Source organism: Coregonus lavaretus (assembly GCF_964263955.1).
Source record: "Coregonus lavaretus genome assembly, chromosome: 14".
NCBI lineage: Eukaryota > Metazoa > Chordata > Actinopteri > Salmoniformes > Salmonidae > Coregonus > Coregonus lavaretus.
In genome coordinates, this window is record NC_140001.1 from 19,567,234 (window position 1) to 19,587,967 (window position 20,734).

General features: G+C 43.0%; 1 protein-coding gene across 1 annotated transcript; it reads left to right on the forward strand.

Annotated features, from left to right (window-relative positions):
* Positions 1-1,149: 1,149 nt before the first annotated feature.
* LOC311141506 (olfactomedin-like protein 2A) lies at positions 1,150-18,879 on the forward strand. The gene is made up of 8 exons (XM_084176853.1): positions 1,150-1,339; positions 10,878-11,141; positions 11,912-12,019; positions 12,478-12,654; positions 12,795-13,050; positions 15,168-15,506; positions 15,750-15,935; positions 16,950-18,879. The coding sequence occupies exons 1-8, from the start codon at positions 1,271-1,273 to the stop codon at positions 17,552-17,554; spliced, it is 2,004 nt and encodes a 667-aa protein (XP_084032979.1). The 5' UTR covers positions 1,150-1,270; the 3' UTR covers positions 17,555-18,879.
* The last annotated feature ends 1,855 nt before the right edge of the window (positions 18,880-20,734 follow it).

Consider the following 20,734-nt stretch of genomic DNA (forward strand, 5'->3'; position numbering starts at 1 on the left):
TTTTTATAATTTTATTTTTTATCTTTTTTTAATTTTATAATTTTTTCTTATTTATTTTTTATAATTTTTATATATATATATATATTTTTTGATTTTCAAACACTAGGAGATTCGTGGTGATGTGGGGAGCAAGAAAACACCCTCCCTCTGGCTAGAAACTCATTGCAGGTTTTGAAAATCACTGTTTTTCTTACTTTTAATCCTACCCTGTGATTTTTGAAGACCTTATCTTTTTAACCCCAGATCAAAGAAACATGCTGTTTTCACATATGTAGACCCTGGTTTGTTGCTGGAGATAATGAATATGAGGTTGAAAAGTGGCAGAGTTGCCCTTTAAATGGTTTGTGCCTTGTCATCTAACTCTAATCCTAATGCTACTAATGGAGCCTTAAAAAAAAACAATTTATGTTGTTGTTGATGTCTACTGTATAAGTCTGTATATCCAAGATACGTGGGACTAGTGGGTTTATAGTATCCTTTCTACCCAAACCCATGTGCTATGATCATGGAGAAAACATCTAACCTTCTACTGCAATGGGGGTTTGATTGAATTGAGCCCCCTGGTACAAGACGACCTCAAGGAACACTAATGTGACTGTAGGCTTTACAAATAACCAGGAGATGGTGGTGCTACCCTTTCACATTCCATTGCACGTGTCCAGTCTCCCCTGATCATGTCTTGTTGCGAGTAGCAGTGTGACAACTCTGAAACTTGGGCATAGGCATACATTTGATATGTGCCACTAAATTATCAAATGGAATGCTAAAATGGTATAGAAGAACTGAAGCTTTTACGCGTAATTCATATCCACTGTGCGCCATGCGTAAATTATCATTGTCAGATTTGTAGCAATAAAGGTTAAAAAAGTGTTATTGAATATTGGAAAACTATTGAAACACGTCTGAAATGACTCCAAAGATAAGATTGAATAATAAATATAATGTTAAAGTTAATGTCTAGTGTGTGTGAAAATTGCGCCTCCCATGTGTGTAGAAGAGAAGATGGGTGGATGATGTTTAGTTTTACCGCTGATGCGCAGAGCTAAGGACTAGTGTGCTGACAGTGCCTGATCAACTTGGAAAACCGCTTCCTGCGCATATTACAGCAACAACATACACGACGTGGGTCTATGGCAATGGAGCCCTAATATCTCGTGCGAATGTCTTACCACATGGATTGAATAATACAGTAACCGATCTTCTTGTCATTCCGACATCAAAGGTTGTTATTGCAGGGATTCTTTATCTGTTATCAGGCACCTGGGAGAAAATGTGGAGATTTACGCATTTATTAGCTTGCCTACTGGTGGTGTGTAAAGATGTCACTGCGCAGAGTAAGGTAAGTTATAGGCATGACTCAGTAATAGACGGAAAACACCTGTATGATACTGCAATGGCACAGGTAAGGAACTCCACCATGCGTAATGGAACTGGGATTCCTTGTGATAAAATATGAAGAAGAATTTGTCATCCCTGTCCTGCAGTTCTGCTACAGTAGGCTATATGGATTATTGCTGTTCAGATTATATCTGAAAAGCAATGATTTATGCATTCTGAAAAAACAAACATATTATCCCACTTTAAAATTAACATACAGTATTTCCATGAAATGATTGCACAATTTGCACAAAATAGCTCATTAATTCACGTGGGTGTGAAGGCTCAACGCTGTTGTGGCACGAGGTTGTTGAAAGGGAGGAGCAGTTTGCATGACAAACAGTATGCCTACACATCATGTTATCCCAATAATCCATAGGATTTCCAAATTAGAATGCTCATTCCCAATATCAACCATTGCTTCATATGGCCAGGTGTCCAGTCAGAGATCAATCATTTTGCCTCTCCATGGACACCAATGAGAAATGGGAGCCCTGACTCTCTCTACTCTCAATCTTGAGGGGACTGGGCAAAATGCCTACTACACACCAGCCTTCTAATGGAATTCCACACATTTGTTGCTATGATGAATAGATGTCATTAATGAAAAATCACATCAGCCTGCTTGGCTTATAAGCATAGGCTTTGAATCACCTTATTGCTCGTCATCAGACTAAGTAACCATTACATTAGGTTTCCCCAGTGAGTCTTCATGTGTAGGGCCTGATGCCAGATGAAATGTGGGAAGAGATCGCAGTGGCACCAAGTCGGGTAACAGTAATATCTGCCTTGCCTTGTTTGAACAGCTGCTGGACTTCCATAACCCCTCTCTCATAGAACTGCATTGCCTTGAGGAGAGTCTAATCCCTGCTCCCCCATGGTTCTGTGTGGATGACTACTTCCCCCTTGTTCTAGAAAACAAAATGGGTACAAGACAAGAGGCACACAAGCCCATGAAGGCTGTCTAGCAGATTTTCTTCTACTTTGTGCGTGAGAGGGAGTGTGGAACAGTTAGAACAATGAGCACAGGTGTCATGTGTTCACATCATGGTATTTGTTTTCTCTCAAGAACAGTGGAATGTAGTGTAAAATTGCATTAGCAGGACTCTAAAAATGATATAATCCCTTATTATTACCCTGATCATCAAATGTATTGAGGGTGACTTGGAGGAAAGCCCAGTAGGATCACTAACAAACTTGTGATTGATTTTAGCATGGTTCTCTCTGTTCTCTGTGAGACGTCTAATGTGCCGGTCTTGTGTGCTGCCTGGCTGCCCTCTTCCCCACCCCGTCCCATTTGACACGTCCTGCCCAGCCTACAGTGTCATGGCCCACTGGTAGCACTGAGATGATTGTGAGACAAAGCCAGCTCAGAGGAGGACACAGAGAGTACGGTGCAGTGGCGTGGGAACAGGCGTGTGCACCTGCCCCTTGTTTTGGTTGTAAACAAGGCCAGGAATACTGCCGAGAGGTCAATGAGAGGGCGGAGAGAGAGACGGAGAGAGAGAGATGTAGGGAGGAGACCCACAGGATGCCCCTCTGTCACAGTAATGAACTAACGAGGCTCAGTGTGTCACTGGGACTTAATTAATAAATGAGACTCAATGTGTTAGACAGTCCCATGGCCTCACTGCAGCTGGAAGAGGGCTCTGATTCTGAACAACAGCAAACAAAAAGTTATCTCCCCTTTTCCTCTGTGTGATGTAATGTAAGAGAAATCTAACACAAACATAAAGCTGAAAGCTTAATTAGAAACTCCATTTGTCTGATCCCTTTATCTAAGGATGCTCCATACAGAAAATGGCAGCCAGAGGACCACATGGTCAAAGGGAAGTATATTTCACCCATCCTCTGCACCACCTGTATTCCACCTGCTTTCCCAATGTGCATTACTGTATGCCTCCTTGTGGCTGACTGCTATGATGTGAATCTGTGCCCAGTGAGGAGCCAGCAGGGTCTTCCTGTTAGTTCCACAAAGGAAAGAGAGGATGTCTCCTTCAGCTGGCACTTTCTCCCAAGTAGCATCCATCACATCCATGGCCCATGACTGTGATAAGGGGGAAAAACGTCCAAATTAAGGGAAGGTTCAATTGTACAATCATGTGGAATATTAGACAATGATCTATGGTTTTTCCTAAAAACAATAATTCAGTTCCATCTATCTATCTATCTATCAGTTCCATCTATCTATTTACATTTGAGTCATTTAGCAGACGCTCTTATCCAGAGCGACACACAGGAGCAATTAGGGTTAAGTGCCTTGCTTAAGGGCACATCGACAGATTTTTCACCTAGTCGGCTCGGGGATTAGAACCAGCGACCTTTCGGTTACTGGCACAACGCTCTTAACAACTAAGCTACCAGTTCCATCTATCTATCTATCTATCTATCTATCTATCTATCTATCTGTTCCATCTATCTATCTGTTCCATCTATATATCTGTTCCATCTATATATCAGTTCCATCTATCTGTCTATCTATCTATCAGTTCCATCCATCTATCTATCTATCAATCTATTTACATTTAAATTTGAGTCATTTAGCAGACACTCTTATCCAGAGCGACTTACAGGAGCAATTAGGGTTAAGTGCCTTGCTTAAGGGCACATCGACAGATTTTTCACCTAGTCGGCTCGGGGATTAGAACCAGCGACCTTTCGGTTACTGGCACAACGCTCTTAACAACTAAGCTACCAGTTCCATCTATCTATCTATCTATCTATCTATCTATCTATCTATCTATCAGTTCCATCTATCTATCAATCTATTTACATTTAAATCATTTAGCAGACACTCTTATCCAGAGCGACTTACAGGAGCAATTAGGGTTAAGTGCCTTGCTTAAGGGCACATCGACAGATTTTTCACCTAGTCGGCTCGGGGATTAGAACCAGCGACCTTTCGGTTACTGGCACAACGCTCTTAACAACTAAGCTACCAGTTCCATCTATCAGTTATCTATCTATCTATCTATCTATCTATCTATCTATCTATCTATCAGTTATATATCTATCAGTTCCATCTATCTATCTATTCCATCTATCAGTTCCATCTATCTATCAGTTCCATCTATCTATCTATCTATTTGCATTTAAATTTGAGTCATTTAGCAGACACTCTTATCCAAAGCGACTTACAGGAGCAATTAGGGTTAAGTGCCTTGCTTAAGGGCACATCGACAGATTTTTCACCTAGTCGGCTCGGGGATTAGAACCAGCGACCTTTCAGTTACTGGCACAACGCTCTTAACAACTAAGCTACCAGTTCCATCTATCTATCTATCTGTTCCATCTATCTATCTATCTGTTCCATCTATCTATCTATCTGTTCCATCTATCTATCTATCTGTTCCATCTATCTATCTATCTGTTCCATCTATCTATCTGTTCCATCTATCTATCTGTTCCATCTATCTATCAGTTCCATCTATCTATCTATCAGTTCCATCTATCTATCAGTTCCATCTATCTATCTATCTATCTATCTATCTATCTATCTATCTATCTATCTATCTATCTATCTATCTATCTATCTATCTATCTATCTATCTATCTATCTATCTATCTATCTATCTATCTATCTATCTATCTATCTATCTATCTATCTATCTATCTATCTATCCACACATTACCTGTATTAACTGCACCTGTTTGAACTCGTTACCTGTATAAAAGACACCTGTCCACACACTCAATCAAACAGACTCCAACCTCTCCACAATGGCCAAGACCAGAGAGCTGTGTAAGGACATCAGGGATAAAATTGTAGACCTGCACAAGGCTGGGATGGGCTACAGGACAATAGGCAAGCAGCTTGGTGAGAAGGCAACAACTGTTGGCGCAATTATTAGAAAATGGAAGAAGTTCAAGATGACGGTCAATCACCCTCGGTCTGGGGCTCCATGCAAGATCTCACCTCGTGGGGCATCAATGATCATGAGGAAGGTGAGGGATCAGCCCAGAACTACACGGCAGGACCTGGTCAATGACCTGAAGAGAGCTGGGACCACAGTCTTAAAGAAAACCATTAGTAACACACTACGCCGTCATGGATTAAAATCCTGCAGCGCACACAAGGTCCCCCTGCTCAAGCCAGCGCATGTCCAGGCCCGTCTGAAGTTTGCCAATGACCATCTGGATGATCCAGAGGAGGAATGGGAGAAAGTCATGTGGTCTGATGAGACAAAAATAGAGCTTTTTGGTCTAAACTCCACTCGCCGTGTTTGGAGGAAGAAGAAGGATGAGTACAACCCCAAGAACACCATCCCAACCGTGAAGCATGGAGGTGGAAACATCATTCTTTGGGGATGCTTTTCTGCAAAGGGGACAGGACGACTGCACCGTATTGAGGGGAGGATGGATGGGGCCATGTATCGCGAGATCTTGGCCAACAACCTCCTTCCCTCAGTAAGAGCATTGAAGATGTGTCGTGGCTGGGTCTTCCAGCATGACAACGACCCGAAACACACAGCCAGGGCAACTAAGGAGTGGCTCCATAAGAAGCATCTCAAGGTCCTGGAGTGGCCTAGCCAGTCTCCAGACCTGAACCCCATAGAAAATCTTTGGAGGGAGCTGAAAGTCCGTATTGCCCAGCGACAGCCCCGAAACCTGAAGGATCTGGAGAAGGTCTGTATGGAGAAGTGGGCCAAAATCTCTGCTGCAGTGTGTGCAAACCTGGTCAAGACCTACAGGAAACGTATGATCTCTGTAATTGCAAACAATGGTTTCTGTACCAAATATTAAGTTCTGCTTTTCTGATGTATCAAATCAAAGTCATGCAATAAAATGCAAATTAATTACTTAAAAATCATACAATGTGATTTTTCGGGATTTTTGTTTTAGATTCCGTCTCTCACAGTTGAAGTGTACCTATGATAAAAATTACAGACCTCTACATGCTTTGTAAGTAGGAAAACCTGCAGAATCGGCAGTGTATCAAATACTTGTTCTCCCCACTGTATCCATCTATCTATTTGCATTTAAATTTGAGTCATTTAGCAGACGCTCTTATCCAGAGCGACTTACGGGAGCAATTAGGGTTAAGTGCCTTGCTTAAGGGCACATCGACAGATTTTTCACCTAGTCGGCTCGGGGATAAGAACCAGCGACCTTTCGGTTACTGGCACAACACTCTTAACAACTAAGCTACCAGTTCCATCAGTTCCATCTATCTATCTATCTATTTACATTTGAGTCATTTAGCAGACGCTCTTAACCAGAGCGACTTACAGGAGCAATTAGGGTTAAGTGCCTTGCTTAAGGGCACATCGACAGATTTTTCACCTAGTCGGCTCGGGGATTAGAACCAGCGACCTTTCAGTTACTGGCACAACGCTCTTAACAACTAAGCTACCAGTTCCATCTATCTATCTATCTATCTATCTATCTATCTATCTATCTATCTATCTATCTATCTATCTATCTATCTATCTATCTATCTATCTATCTATCTATCTATCTATCTATCTATCTATCTATCTATCTATCTATCTATCTATCTATCTATCTATCTATCCATCCATCCATTTATCCATCCATCCATCCATCCATCCATCCATCCATCCGGCAGTCATTTGTATACGTATCCCTTTTAAACACCTGGCTCCCAAAACAACAGCATCTGGGGAGGAAAGCAATGACAACCAGCCAATTCCATTCATGACTGAGGTTCCAGACATGCCCTGATAATTACGAGATAACTGTTCACAGATAAATAATCTTACTGTTACACAGATTGGCTAACTATCCCCCCCATCTCTCGCTTTCTCTCTCTCTCTCCTCTCATCTGGATCATTCAATAGTAGCCACTGAGGATAACCAAAAGGTTCAGAGTGTGCTTGGTCGGACACATAAACAGCTCTAGATGGAATGTGGATGTGTACCCCCAAAAGCAACAAGTGCTCAGTAAGCTTGTGTCCAGCTAATTAACGTGCCAGTGCTAATGCCAGTTTCTGTTCAGGTTAGGGACAGCAATTTCATGGTTCATCTCCAGGCTGAAGGCTTAAGTTTCCCCCTGTAGTCCAGGTTCAGATTTACAGTGGCACAGTAAGACTGTTTATCATAAGCACTACTAATTAGATTAGGAATCAGGTGGACTTTCTGGACAAGAATTTGGACTCCAGTTTTGTCTGTAATGTTTAGACTGGAGAGAAAGGTGATAAGTCAGAGAATTTAAAGGGATAGTTCAAGGGTCTTCATGTGTGAAAGATTATCTTAAAGTCAAGATGAGTCAATATTCCTTTATCTGTTGTGAAGACCCCAATTGATGCATTAGGGTAATACAATTCCATCTTATTAGATGGTGATTTTGGGGTGAACTTCTCTTTAACCTTTTTCCAACCCTGAAATATCATCGCTTTGATTTAGTTAACAGAAAAACTATTTCCAGACATGTAAATACTGTGTGGAAGCATTTCGCTACACCCGCAATAACATCTGCTAAATATGTGTATGTGACCGATACAGTTTGATTTGATTTGATTTGGATTCAGCACTATCACTCTAATAGTCATACATCTACTTACTTATGGAGTAGTTTTATTTACCAGCTTACCTCAGAAACAGCTTACTGAGTTGAGTGTCTTTGAAATGGACAACTGACCTGGAACAGGGTCTGTTCTTGATCTATCTTTGTACTTGTTAAACAAAATCTCTGTATCTGCGCAATTGTATTCGTATAAAATAATATAATTTCCCCTTTTTTTGCAAACAATATAGCTCAGTATGTCTATTATTGATTTTCTACAGTATTTTTGCTCATCTTAATCAAGGGTGGCAATCATTCTGGACCTGACTGTGTATTAATAAAAGTTTGTGGAAAGTAGCCTACATAAATTATCTTGTGTGTTAAAGCTACAGTGCCATTGGTCCACATGCCGTAGGCCTAGTAACAACATGCAGCTGGCCTGAACAATTAGACAAAACCTACGGTCTGAAACGGACATCCTTGTTTATACGCACCAAGGTTAGTGTTTCAGTAACAGTGTTAAGGCCATCATAGAATAACATTGGTTTTCTGTGTTTAAAGATAAGGCTAACAAGCTCCTGGAATGTGCCAGCCATTGTGTGTAATGAATCTTGTTTTTAGCAATTGTGGACACAATTGAGGTTTCACTTAGTCATTGTCACTGTAAGAGTGGCCGCAGCCTTCAGTGAGTTAGTGATCTAATATTGTACTGTGGTCTGTGGAATGTGTGTGAATGTGAAGCCATGCAGTTGCGTCCCTTCCCCCTATTGTACAGACAAGAGTTTGTGTTTGTGTCCTATTCTTTTGACCTGAAACTTGACCGCTCTCAGAGGTCAAAGCCAAAGGCTCCAAACTCAAAGCATGCATTAAGCTCTTAGCAGTCTTAATTATGAATGATCTGAGGTCTGTTGTCTGCTCTCATGCTGGAAGTTCGCATAGCCAATATCATTTAGCTTTCTTTATAATTGCTCCAGGCTGTGTGTACAGTTGACAGGGTTGAGAGGGAAGAGCCTATAAATTAATGGTGTGTTCTAACTCTTCCCTCTTAATCAATACACACTATCACAAACCCAGGTGTCTAGGAGGCAACCCAGTCAAGCTGGCAGGAATTTCACTAGGTTTGCCATAGTACTTGAAGCATCTTAAGCTGATGTTGCTAAGGAGCAGCCTGGGTTTGGCTCGCCTGGGTCTTGGGTGGAACAATAAGGCTCAGCAGGGCTGTGGGCACAACCCCTCCAAGGGAACTTGAATCTGCTAATCCACTCTGTTTTCATGTGGTTGTAGCATTTGCCAACTCAACCCACTGCCTTTTTCACTTGACATGGGTCAGGAATGGCCAGCCACTACGCACACAGGGGTCTTGCCCCATAATCAAAGACCCCTCTGAGTGTAAGTCTGCAGTAATGGAGGGTACTGCCCCCCAACCCACTCATGTCACTCAGGCTGCATTCCTCCACTAATGAGCCCACCCCCTCCCTCCACTCCCCTCCTCTCCCTACCCTCACCAGCCTGCAGGGTCTGGCCTCCATAAACATCCTCACTCTCAGAGACCCCTCAGTCACTGGACATGTACGCACTGTTACTTAGTGTTGATGCTCTAAGCTTGGGTTTAGGTTACTCTTTACTCACATAGGCAAGCAGACTTGCTCTCCACAGATATCTCCCCAGATCTACAGTTGACTTGCCCAGTGCGGGTTTGGTGCAGGAGGAAGCAGACAATTCTACCCATAATACCTTGATTGAGTGCACAGTTGAGACGTTTATCCTGTCTAGATACAACGTGGCAGAGTAAGGGCTCAGACAGACAGAACAACGTTTCTTTTCAAAGAGATAGAGACAGACAGAGAATTCTTTAATGAAGAATCTCTGTAATGCTGTATTCTTGTGCTGCTGTAAGTGGTACCACGTGTGGGTCTGCCTGCCCCAGGGTTTATAGAGATTCCTAAATCTCATTGGAGGAAGATGACAGGTTAAGCCCCTGGAACGAGGGTCTGAGATGTAGCCGGGGCCCCAGAAGGTGCTGGAAGATGAGCTTAGCATCAATAGAGTGCAGCAACCCTCTACATGGGGAGATGACCAGAGAGAGCAGTGCCAGTCACAGACACAGGCAGAGAGACAGACAGAGAGAAAGACACTTAAGAACTACTGTGACATTAAGTTCTCTGTGAAATGAAGGTTTTGCACATCATCGACCTCCTGTCAACAACAAACAAACGTTAAATCAGATATGCAATAAATCTATGGTATAGAAATGTCCCATTGAGCCTAATATGAAACCCATAAACACTTAACTTTGATGACTGTCTATAATAAAACATGGATTGTTTATTCAATGTTTGTTGTTTGTTATTTATCTGGAGTGATTCTGAGGATGATGTCAGTAGAATAATCGTGCACATGGTTGGCCAGAGTTCTCTCATTTCACTGCCTGCCTGGGGAGTGCTAGCGTCCGACACAGCTGGTGATAAGAGTTTATATTAATGGCATTGCGTTGGTCTCAATGGCTTTCATGTGCTTCATGACGGCTAGTGTTCAAAGGCGAGGAAGCATGTGGTTAATGTCCCAGGATCACTTTCTTTCCCCCTGCTTTTGTTTCCTCCAAAGAAAATGGATGTATTATTCATAGAATGTCCACCTGGGAGGGAGTCATTCAGAACATTGGAACAGCTCTCCATAGACTGCTGTGAGAAGAAAACCCAAGCTCAGCATACATTTTTATGAATCATAATGTTCACGGGGTGAATTGATACAAAGTGAAATCCTGACCATTGATCACTATGAGTTGCTTTCTCAGAATGTCAGTCAGAATTTGAATTAGTGATAACTGATCAGTCTCCAGACTAGCTCTTTTACATTCAACCCCACGCGGTGACATCAACCCAGGCTGTGATTGCCTCCTGTAGTTGAGGGACATGAACCATGTCCAGTTCTTTTATGTCAGGAATGCTGTTTTTCAATCACTCCTATAGAACATTTCAAACCAGTGCAATCAGTCCATTTCAACCCCTCTCTTCAACTCTGTCTCTGCTGTCAGATCTTTGGGGAGACAGAGCCGGTGCGGATGACGTCGGAGGGCTCAGACTGTCGCTGTAAGTGCATCATGAGGCCGCTGAGCAAGGATGCATGCCAGCGTCTGCGGAGTGGCAGCGTGCGCGTGGAGGACTTCTACACGGTGGAGACCGTCAGCTCTGGATCGGACTGCAAGTGTTCCTGCACGGCCCCCCCCTCCTCCCTCAACCCCTGTGAGAATGAGTGGAAGATGGAGAAGCTGAAGAAACAGGCCCCTGAACTGCTCAAGGTGAGTTGCATCAGTAACAGACACAACTGTAACTTGGTGGTAAAATAACCTTAGAACTGTAAATGTTGGTAGTAAAATCAGTTAATTGTCTGTGTAAAGATTGTGACAGAGACCCTGATTGCATGTGTGTGGTTTGGTCCTGAAGATATACTGTACGTAACCATGGGAGAAGCAGAAACAGGATATCCTTATAATTGTTCAAATTAAAGCTTTAAAGTATCCCAGGTTGTTACACAGACAATTTACCATGAGGTCACTGGATTCTCTATCTGTTGATAACATCTCGGCACCTCTCAGGATGCACGTATCTGAAGCACACATACATTTTTCACTGGCAGTGAGAGGAGAGGAGATGAGGCATGCTATGCGCCACATGAAGAGAAGAACCAGAACCAGATGTGTGATCTGACTCGGTTTAGACGTAGCCATAGATTAAGCCTGATTGTCAAGGTGCTCCATATCTTAGAAATAATCAATTGAAGGAAGGCTCAAAATAACTTTTTGGGGAGGGCTTTTAATGCAATATGAGAGCCAAATTGCTGAAACAGTGGATTTGGAGTTGGCAGGTGTCTGATTCATGACAGAGATCAGGATAGTAGAAAGCAGCACCCATTGTTAAGTCAATACTTTTAAATCAAAATAGGCGTGGGTGGTTTTAGGTGTTATTGAATTCACTCAATTAAACGTAAACTTGTCAAACATGTCAACATAGTTTTTCGCTCCTTTATTATGTTTTATGCTAATACTCTGTGCTGTGTGTGGGTGTACAGCTGCATTCCATGGTGGACCTACTGGAGGGGACGCTGTACAGTCTGGACCTCATGAAGGTCCACTCCTACATCAATAAGGTGGTCTCCCAGATGAACACACTAGAGGAGGTAAGGACAAAAGACCAACCTCCTTGTAGAGTACAACAAGTAACACAATAACAAGGACATAAAACAAAAACCAGGGAACACTAGGTTTGCATGCCTTCCTATATACTGTATTTGAGTGTATTTGGGTTCTTGCCAAGCTGTTATAGCTGTATATGGTCCTTATGCAGGACAGAGAGCTGATTAAATGGTTTGTGATTGGATACCAGTGACCCCCCCCCCCCCCTCTAAACGGCATGGTTACAGTATCCACAGAGTTTTCTTTAACCCCCACAGCTATTCACTAGTCAAACAGGAGAAGATGGACTACAGGGGGGAGAGAGAGATTTGTGTGACTGGTTCTCCCAGGTTTTGTGTTTATAATGTTTTTACAAAAGGGGTCTGTTTTCGTTAGCAAGGTTATTTGCCTTTGGTTGGTACAATGGACTGGCCTGAGTCTTAGAACACATCTGTTTCCCCAGACAATCAAGACCAACCTGACTCGGGACAATGAGTTTGTAAGGGACAGCATGATCACTCTGACCAACCAGTTTAAGAGGTATGAGAACTACTCCAACATCATGATGAGCATCAAGAAGCAGATCTCCAGTTTGGGCCTGCAGCTACTGCAGAAAGACCAAACAGAGACCAACGCTCAGGTAAGTGTGTCTCTCAAACACACACACACACACACACAAAAGCTTGCTCACAAATTACACATCAAACACACAAATCAACGTTCACATGTCCGCTGATGCACCGTAACTCACAGGCTTTAATTGAGTGTCAATGTTTACAGGAAACCAATAATGAGAAAACCAAGGACGCCATAAAAAACCCTAACAAAAAGCCCCCTGCATCCAAGCCCCCTCCCAAGCCGCCCAAGGAAAAGGTCGTAAAACCCAAGAAAGAGGGCACCAAGCCTGGGAAACCTGTCAAGCCTGACCCCACAGCCAAGGCCAAGGTGGCAGGGCACCAGCCGGGGGTAGTGAGGGGCATCACCTACTACAAAGCAGCCAAGGTGGACGGGGACGAGCACGGCACAGTTGGTAAAGGTGAGAGAACAGGTGGTAAAGGTGAGAGAACAGGGGGTAAAGGTGAGAGAACAGGTGGTAAAGGTGAGAGAACAGGTGGTAAAGGTGAGAGAACAGGGGGTAAAGGTGAGAGAACAGGGGGTAAAGGTGAGAGAACAGGTGGTAAAGGTGAGAGAACAGGTGGTAAAGGTGAGAGAACAGGTGGTAAAGGTGAGAGAATAGGTAGTAAAGGTGAGAGAACAGGTGGTAAAGGTGAGAGAACAGGTGGTAAAGGTGAGAGAACAGGTGGTAAAGGGTGGTAAAGGTGAGAGAACAGGTGGTAAAGGTGAGAGAACAGGGGCCGATACACATGGTCGCCCTGTTCATGACTAAATTTTGCACAAGCATTTCGCTACACCCGCAATAACATCTGCTAAGTATGTGTATGCGACCAATACAATTTTATTTTATTTTATTTGATACAGGGGGAGAGTTGGACCACTCTCTCTCCCAGCCCAGTGTGTGCATGTGTATGGAGCCCCCTCACCCCTAAAGTCAACATTGGGCTGTGACTTCAGCTGAGTTAGCAGCACAGCCTGTATGAGATCATCTGTGTGCTGTTCTAATGTGCTCAGACCCTATTGTGATTGTTCTAAACTAAACCAACTCAAATTACTAAATTATACTCTTGGATCTGATCTACATTACATTATGCTGGATCAGCATTATACCAGACTGTATTTCAGATTCCCAACAGAAACAGATATTGTACGTCTCTATCGCATATTCTCTTTTTTTGTGTAGAGCAAGCCATTAAGATTTGAATGAAATATGTTGTTCTTACACAAGTGTGATAAAAGTGTGTAAATCTTCGTACTATACTCTTGGCATCTTGGAAACGAAACAGTGAAACAGTGAAACAGTGAATCCTTCACCGTGTAGATCACCAGATCCACAGTACAAGATTTATCCTGCTGTTGTTTCCAACAAAGCAGGGCTTGGGCCATCAGAGGATTGAATTGCTTGTGTGCATTCAGCGAGCAGGAAATCCAAATGCTTAAATAATACATAGACATAATGGAATGTCATTTCAATGGAACATTGCCACATCTATGACATGCCTCAGCTTCACTCCTCGCACACAATGTGTGGAGAACCCTCATCAGTGTGCCGATGAAAGCTGACAAACATTTCCTGACTCCTTACAATCCTAGTTGAATAGATACTGTAGGTATGCTAGATTTTCTCAGGGCACACACGCACATATGCTGTCAGGTCATTTGTTCTGCCATGCCTAGCCGTTTAGCCATACTTTGTTGAGTGCATCCACACTTGTCAACCCAGTGAAGCGATTCAGCTTCGTTTCCATAATCTCTCACAAAGAGCAGTTAGCCTTTATTCAAAGGCAAATGTTAATCAGAAGTCTTGCATCTATTAGATAAAGGACAATGTGGCTTTTGAAGTATCAAGCAACACTGCTTTTCTTTCACCACATACTTTAGAGACCTACAGCACATTCTCCTATCTATGCTGCCTGACTGACTCCTAAGGCTGTCCCTGGCTGTCCCTCTTGTTGTTAGGCCTTCAGTAGATACATGTGGTCAAGTGGTGTTGCACGGCTAGCACCCTGAGGTTCAGAGTGCGCGTGTCGTGCAGATGCGCTGCTTACGTAGCAGGCAGAGACGTTTTATCTCACACATCTGTCTGGCAGCACAGGAAGTGAGAGTATGAGTAACAGAGGGGAGCAGCCTCAGGCTGGCCCACTCCTCCTGACACTATCCTCTGTTCTGCTATACTCTCTCTATGGCCAGGGATAAGAAAATGCCATGTGAGGGCTGTGGAATTCGGAATACAAACAGAGACGCAGAGACAGCGGGACAGACTTGGTAACAGAGGAGGGGACAGAGAAAGTTAGAGGAAGCTGGCATGCTCTGTGTGCTACATAACTAATGCATTCTTCTTTGATGTGGCCCCGGGAAATCTGTGGTACTGTATAGTGTCTGTCTCTCTGACAGAGGTCTCAAAAGCAGCTCATACCGGGCCTGTTTGACTAATTTAGCAAGCTAATTCTAATGAAAACTAGTGAAGACAAGGCCCCTCCAGAATTTGAATCTTCCTCCTCAGGGTAACTAAATCCCAACACTTGTCTTTATCCTCAGACAACGCTGCCAAGACTCACACCGTCCACCATGTCAAAGAGACACACTCTGAGGACAGAGGTGCTGAAATTGTCCTGGAAACCATTGAGGGAACCACAGCTGAGCCGACAACTACCAAAGAAACTGCTGCCACTACCGCAACCACCACCACTACCACGAGCACGACAACAACGGCAGCAACAACAACAGCCAGTACCACAATGCCATCCACTACCACCACCACCACCACCACCACCACCAGTGTAGCAAGAGTTGAAAGGCTAGACAGACCAGCCCCCACCATCATGCTGTTCCTAGACAACTCTGACAACAACAGCCGGCCAATCTTACACAGAGCAGGTATCCTGACCTACACAATTGCCTACTGTAGTGTACATTATACTACACCATATAACAACTAAATGTGCTCATTGACAGCAATAGAGACAGTCAGTGCTATGACTCTGTCCAGTTCAGTAACGGATAAACATGTAACGCTTAGCTACCAGAATATGTGTGACCGTGAAATTGGATGATTGAAAACTCATGCAGGCCATTCTTTATCCAGTTTTCGTGTTGACTGTATTGTACTGTACTTGGCAGGGAAGATCCTGGACTGTGAGGGGACCCTGGCCTCTATCGAGCTCCCAGAGAAGCAGCACAGCTACGGGCGGAACGAAGGAGCCTGGATGAAGGATCCCCTGGCCAAGGACTCCAAGATCTACGTCACCAACTATTACTACGGCAACAACCTGGTGGAGTTCCGAAACCTGGACAACTTCAAACAAGGTGGGCATGGCATGGAGATTGAGTACTGTTATATCATTATAATTGTTGTATTTTGTCATTCAATTTCTATGGAGCATGGGGTTTCAACTGTACATCTGTGGAATGAGATCAGTGTGACAGTATTATGGTCTCTATTGATCTGTAGTGACCCATTAAATGTAGTGAGAATAAAGTGACCCATGAAATGTAGTGAGAATAAAGTGACCCATGAAATGTACTGAGAATAAAGTGACCAATGAAATGTACTGAGTATACACTATAGTAGCTTGAGACTCAAACATGCAGGTTTTAGTTGTAATACTGTGCTTTTTATTTCACACACAAAGTTTCTAACCCCCCCTTCTTGCACTAGTACTTGGCGAGAGAAATAGGATTACTCCTCTTAACTGACTGGTTAAAATGATCTCTCTCACAGGACTACTAGTCTGGTTGATTTAGAGGTGTTTGGACAGAAGCTTTTTTTAACTCACATCTTACAAAGCGTACAGAGATTTTGCTATGATATCCAGTAGGGTGGTGAGTTCACAGCAGTGTGCGGATGACTAGGTATCTCTGTGAGTGGCTGTGATCCCTGCCTAGGCTGACATGTGCCTCTCCTTTGAACTGGCCAGAGCTGAGAGGGATTAGAGGCATGGGCTGGGGGAAGGGGGGGGGGGGGGGGGGGATACTGCACTACGGGTTGTTTTTGTCCTTCACTGCAGCTTCATTCATTATCTAAATCCCACTTCCTGAGGTGGAAATGTTAGAGAGCGATGTGACCAGATATGATCATGACACTAATAACAGGACATCTGTGTGGACAGTGGGAGTGGGACAGTCAAACAGAAACTAACCAGTCTCTCATGTGAAACCATTATACATTTATGGTATAACTATTAAACACCTCAATGGTGCCCAGAATGACTTGACAGTACATGTGTATATATAAGATGGCATGATGTTAGCATACTATAAGGGGGGTAACATGATATGCAGTTAGTGCTCACTAAACATCCCTATTTTTGGTCCTGTTAGGTCGCTGGAGCAACCTCTTCAAACTGCCTTACAACTGGATCGGCACGGGTCATGTGGTGTACAACGGAGCCTTCTACTACAACAGAGCTTTCACCAAGAACATCATCAAGTACGACCTGAGGATACGTTACGTGGCCGCCTGGACCCTTCTGCATGACGTGGTTTATGAGGACACCACCCCCTGGAAGTGGAGAGGTCACTCGGACATTGACTTTGCCGTGGACGAGAGTGGGTTGTGGGTGATCTACCCTTCCATGGACTACGACTACTCCCAGCAGGAGGTGATTGTAATCAGTAAGCTGGATCCTGGGGACCTGTCCATGAAGAAGGAGACCACCTGGAGGACGGGCCTGAAGAGGAACTCCTACGGGAACTGCTTCATCATCTGTGGGGTGCTGTACGCTGTGGACGTCTATAACCAGAAGGAAGGGGAGGTGAACTATGCCTACGACACCCACACCAGCTCAGAGGCTATCCCTCGCCTGTCCTTCACCAACGAGTACGCCTACACCACCCAGATAGACTACAACCCCAAGGAGAAAGTCCTGTACGCCTGGGACAATGGACACCAGCTCACATATAACATACACTTTGTTGACCAATGAGCACAGGTGTTTTGTGCTCAGGTAAAGTATCATCAGCATCATGGCAGGGTCGCCATCCCCATAGCGATAAGAGAGATGCTCAGTAATGGACAGTCCAGCAGCACCCATATTGGATTCAGCAGCCAACATTCCTCTTTCAATGCATGCTAACCAAGACACTTGACAGCATACCAGAGTGGTCCTCTGTAGCTCAATCGGTAGAGAATGGCGCTTGTAACGCCAGGGTAGTGGGTTCGATCCCCGGGACCACCTATATGTAAAAATGTATGCACGCATGACTGTAAGTCGCTTTGGATAAAAGCGTCTGCTAAATGGCATATTATTACTATATTATTACCATGCGTCCCATACACAACAATGCTCCTCGTCAATGTGGACACTGTGTTGGTATGTTATTGTAAATCACAGACTGCTCATTTATTCCACCCATTTGATTTTTATGGCCCATCAAGCTCCATCCTATCACTTAGCACTTTGATCATCTGTCATTGTCATTTCAGGCCTATTGATGCTTTAGTTTTTTTTTACATGTATAAATATTGTTGGGTACTGTAGTGTAGTGTGAAATTGTTTATTTTAGTGAGGATGAGGGATGTTTTGAATATACATGAACTGACAAACACAATATACATGAGTTTCTAAACTTAAAATGTTGTACTCGTTTGTAATTTACCAGAAATGTATGCTTAATATCTACATTGATGTTGCTTTACATACATTTTTTATAAAGTCATATGTTCATTTTTGTTTTAATGAAGAGTTACAGTTGTTGCTGCTTGCAAAATGTACAAGTTCACGACATGTGTTATAATCATTTTGGCGTATTTATAAACCACCACCCCTTAGGAAATTAACTGTCATGGAGGTCAATTGTGTAAATGCATACAGATGTACAGTATTGTCTTTTAAAGGAAATATAATCCATGAACCTCTATGACAGTTTCAGCTTTATGGTAAGTCAGAAATGATTATACCTGTATGTAGTGCATGTACTGCCGTTATGGAGAGTTATGAAGACAGCTAATTCAAGTAAAGCTTTGCCTAAATATCTTTTGAGCATTTTACTATCATATTTGATTTATAAAAATACAAAAAACTTTAATTACATACTTATTCTGAATATATTTTGATAGTTCTGTTAATAAGTTTACACAGAAATGTGCACGGCTAATTACAGCACTGCAATTTATTCATATGTAATGTCATGGTGTTTGATTAAATCCTTTCTGTAAGAAATGGTGTAAGTGGAAATCTTATACGACACACACAACCCGTTGTGCTTGTCTCTGTGCTATGGATGAAATAAACAATTCCAGTTTTAAATATCTGCTGTGAGAAGTCCAAATCCATGTGCACAGACAGACCTAGTGGAAGCCATGGGGGAGCAGGTCTTCCATGCCCAGTGTTATGTGTTGACAGGATGCAGAATGACTCAATGATTCCTCTTGAGTTTTTTGTGTGTGCTTATCGCTCTCCCTGACTTGTGTTCTGTTCCAGGACAAAGGTCACTCAGCACAGCTTGATTGGGAGTCCAAGTGCACAAAAGGAGCCGGCCTGTCCTGAGGTCATGGTAACAAGGGCAGGGCAGGATGAATGGCTGGCTCGGGGATTTGAAACTGTTCAACTTTAGCTCTGAGCTCCAAGCCAGGCAATGCTGGAGGGAGGAGTGGAAATGTAGCATGAGATGAATGTATAAAGGGTGTGGTCCTCTCATGTGGTCCTCATTTGGGAACACAACCACCACCACCCCCTCAACAACGCTTTTTTAAAGTACAGCTTGGCACACAATGTTGGAGTTTTCATTGCCTAATATAGCCAATACTTTCCATTGCATGATTGAGAGGCACGAATTTGAGTGTAATGATTACTGTTTTATGTTTTTGTTATTGTCTGATTGCTAGCTAACTCTACCGGTACAGTGAGATGCTAACATGTTGTTGTCATGCAACATGGGACATTGATGGCCACCAGGGCTGGCTCTAGCCTTTTGTGGGGCCTAAGCGAGATTTGGTTGGGGGGCCCCCAACCTCGCGGCAAAACATTTTAGTGGCCCCCCTCTTGCCGGTGGAGAGAATTAATTTTGTTTTCAAGTTAATTTCCTGCAATTCTACACATTTTGCTATGGGGCCCAGTGCAGTCAAAAATGTGATTTTCCTGTGTATATTTCCACACTATGAGGTTGGAATAATACTTAGAAATTGTGAACATGATGATAACGCCTTTTTAGTGTAAGAGCTGTTAGAAAAGACCGCCTGAAATTTTTGCCTGTTTTGGTGGGATGGAGTTTGTGCCTTCCATGGTGACATCACCATGTAGTAAATTAGTTAATAGACCAATAAGAAAGAGAGTTCCAAACCTCTCTGCCAATAACAGCTAATTTTCAGTTTTCCCCTTCCCACTCAGACCACTCCCAGACTCCCAGACAGTCCTAGCTAAATTCTTGCTTAAGAAATTGCTCTTTGCTAAGAAGCTATTTTTGTATATTTTTGACCATTTTAATTGAAATAATCACAGTAAGGTACTTAATTGTTACCCAGAAATGATTTGATATTGAAATAAAAACGTTTGCATTGGACCTTTAAAGCAAGTTTTCTGCAATTCTAAACATTTTGCGATAGGGCGGAGAGAAAGCTTTGCAATTTTATATCACATTTCATGCAATTCTACACATTTTGCCATGGGTCAGAGATAACAAATAATTCTGTTTAACAGCTAATTTCCTGCAATTCTACCAATTTTGCCATGGGGTGGAGAGATATTTTTACAGTTTTAAAGCACATTTCCTACAATTTTACACATTTTGTAATGACATGCCATTTTAATATGATATCTGAGTGAAAATGACTAACAAAATTAATGGGAGCCCCCTGGAGGTCAGGAACCCTGGTCACATACCCTGCGTGCCAAGTCGGTATTCTGCCATGATTACTACATGTTTAGATTGCTGGCTAGACTAACTACAAATCTAAAAATTGTTAGCTGACATGGATAATTGAGTGACTATCAGTGACTGACATAACAAGAGAAAAACTGCTGATGCACAACCACATTTTGAAATTGCACCTTGTGTATTCTACTATTCTAATTCTTTTGTTTGTTTTTTTTGGTCGGGGGGGCCCTTAGCGGCCAGGGTCCCTAAGCGACCGCTTATGTCGCTTATGCCTGGAACTGGCCCTGATG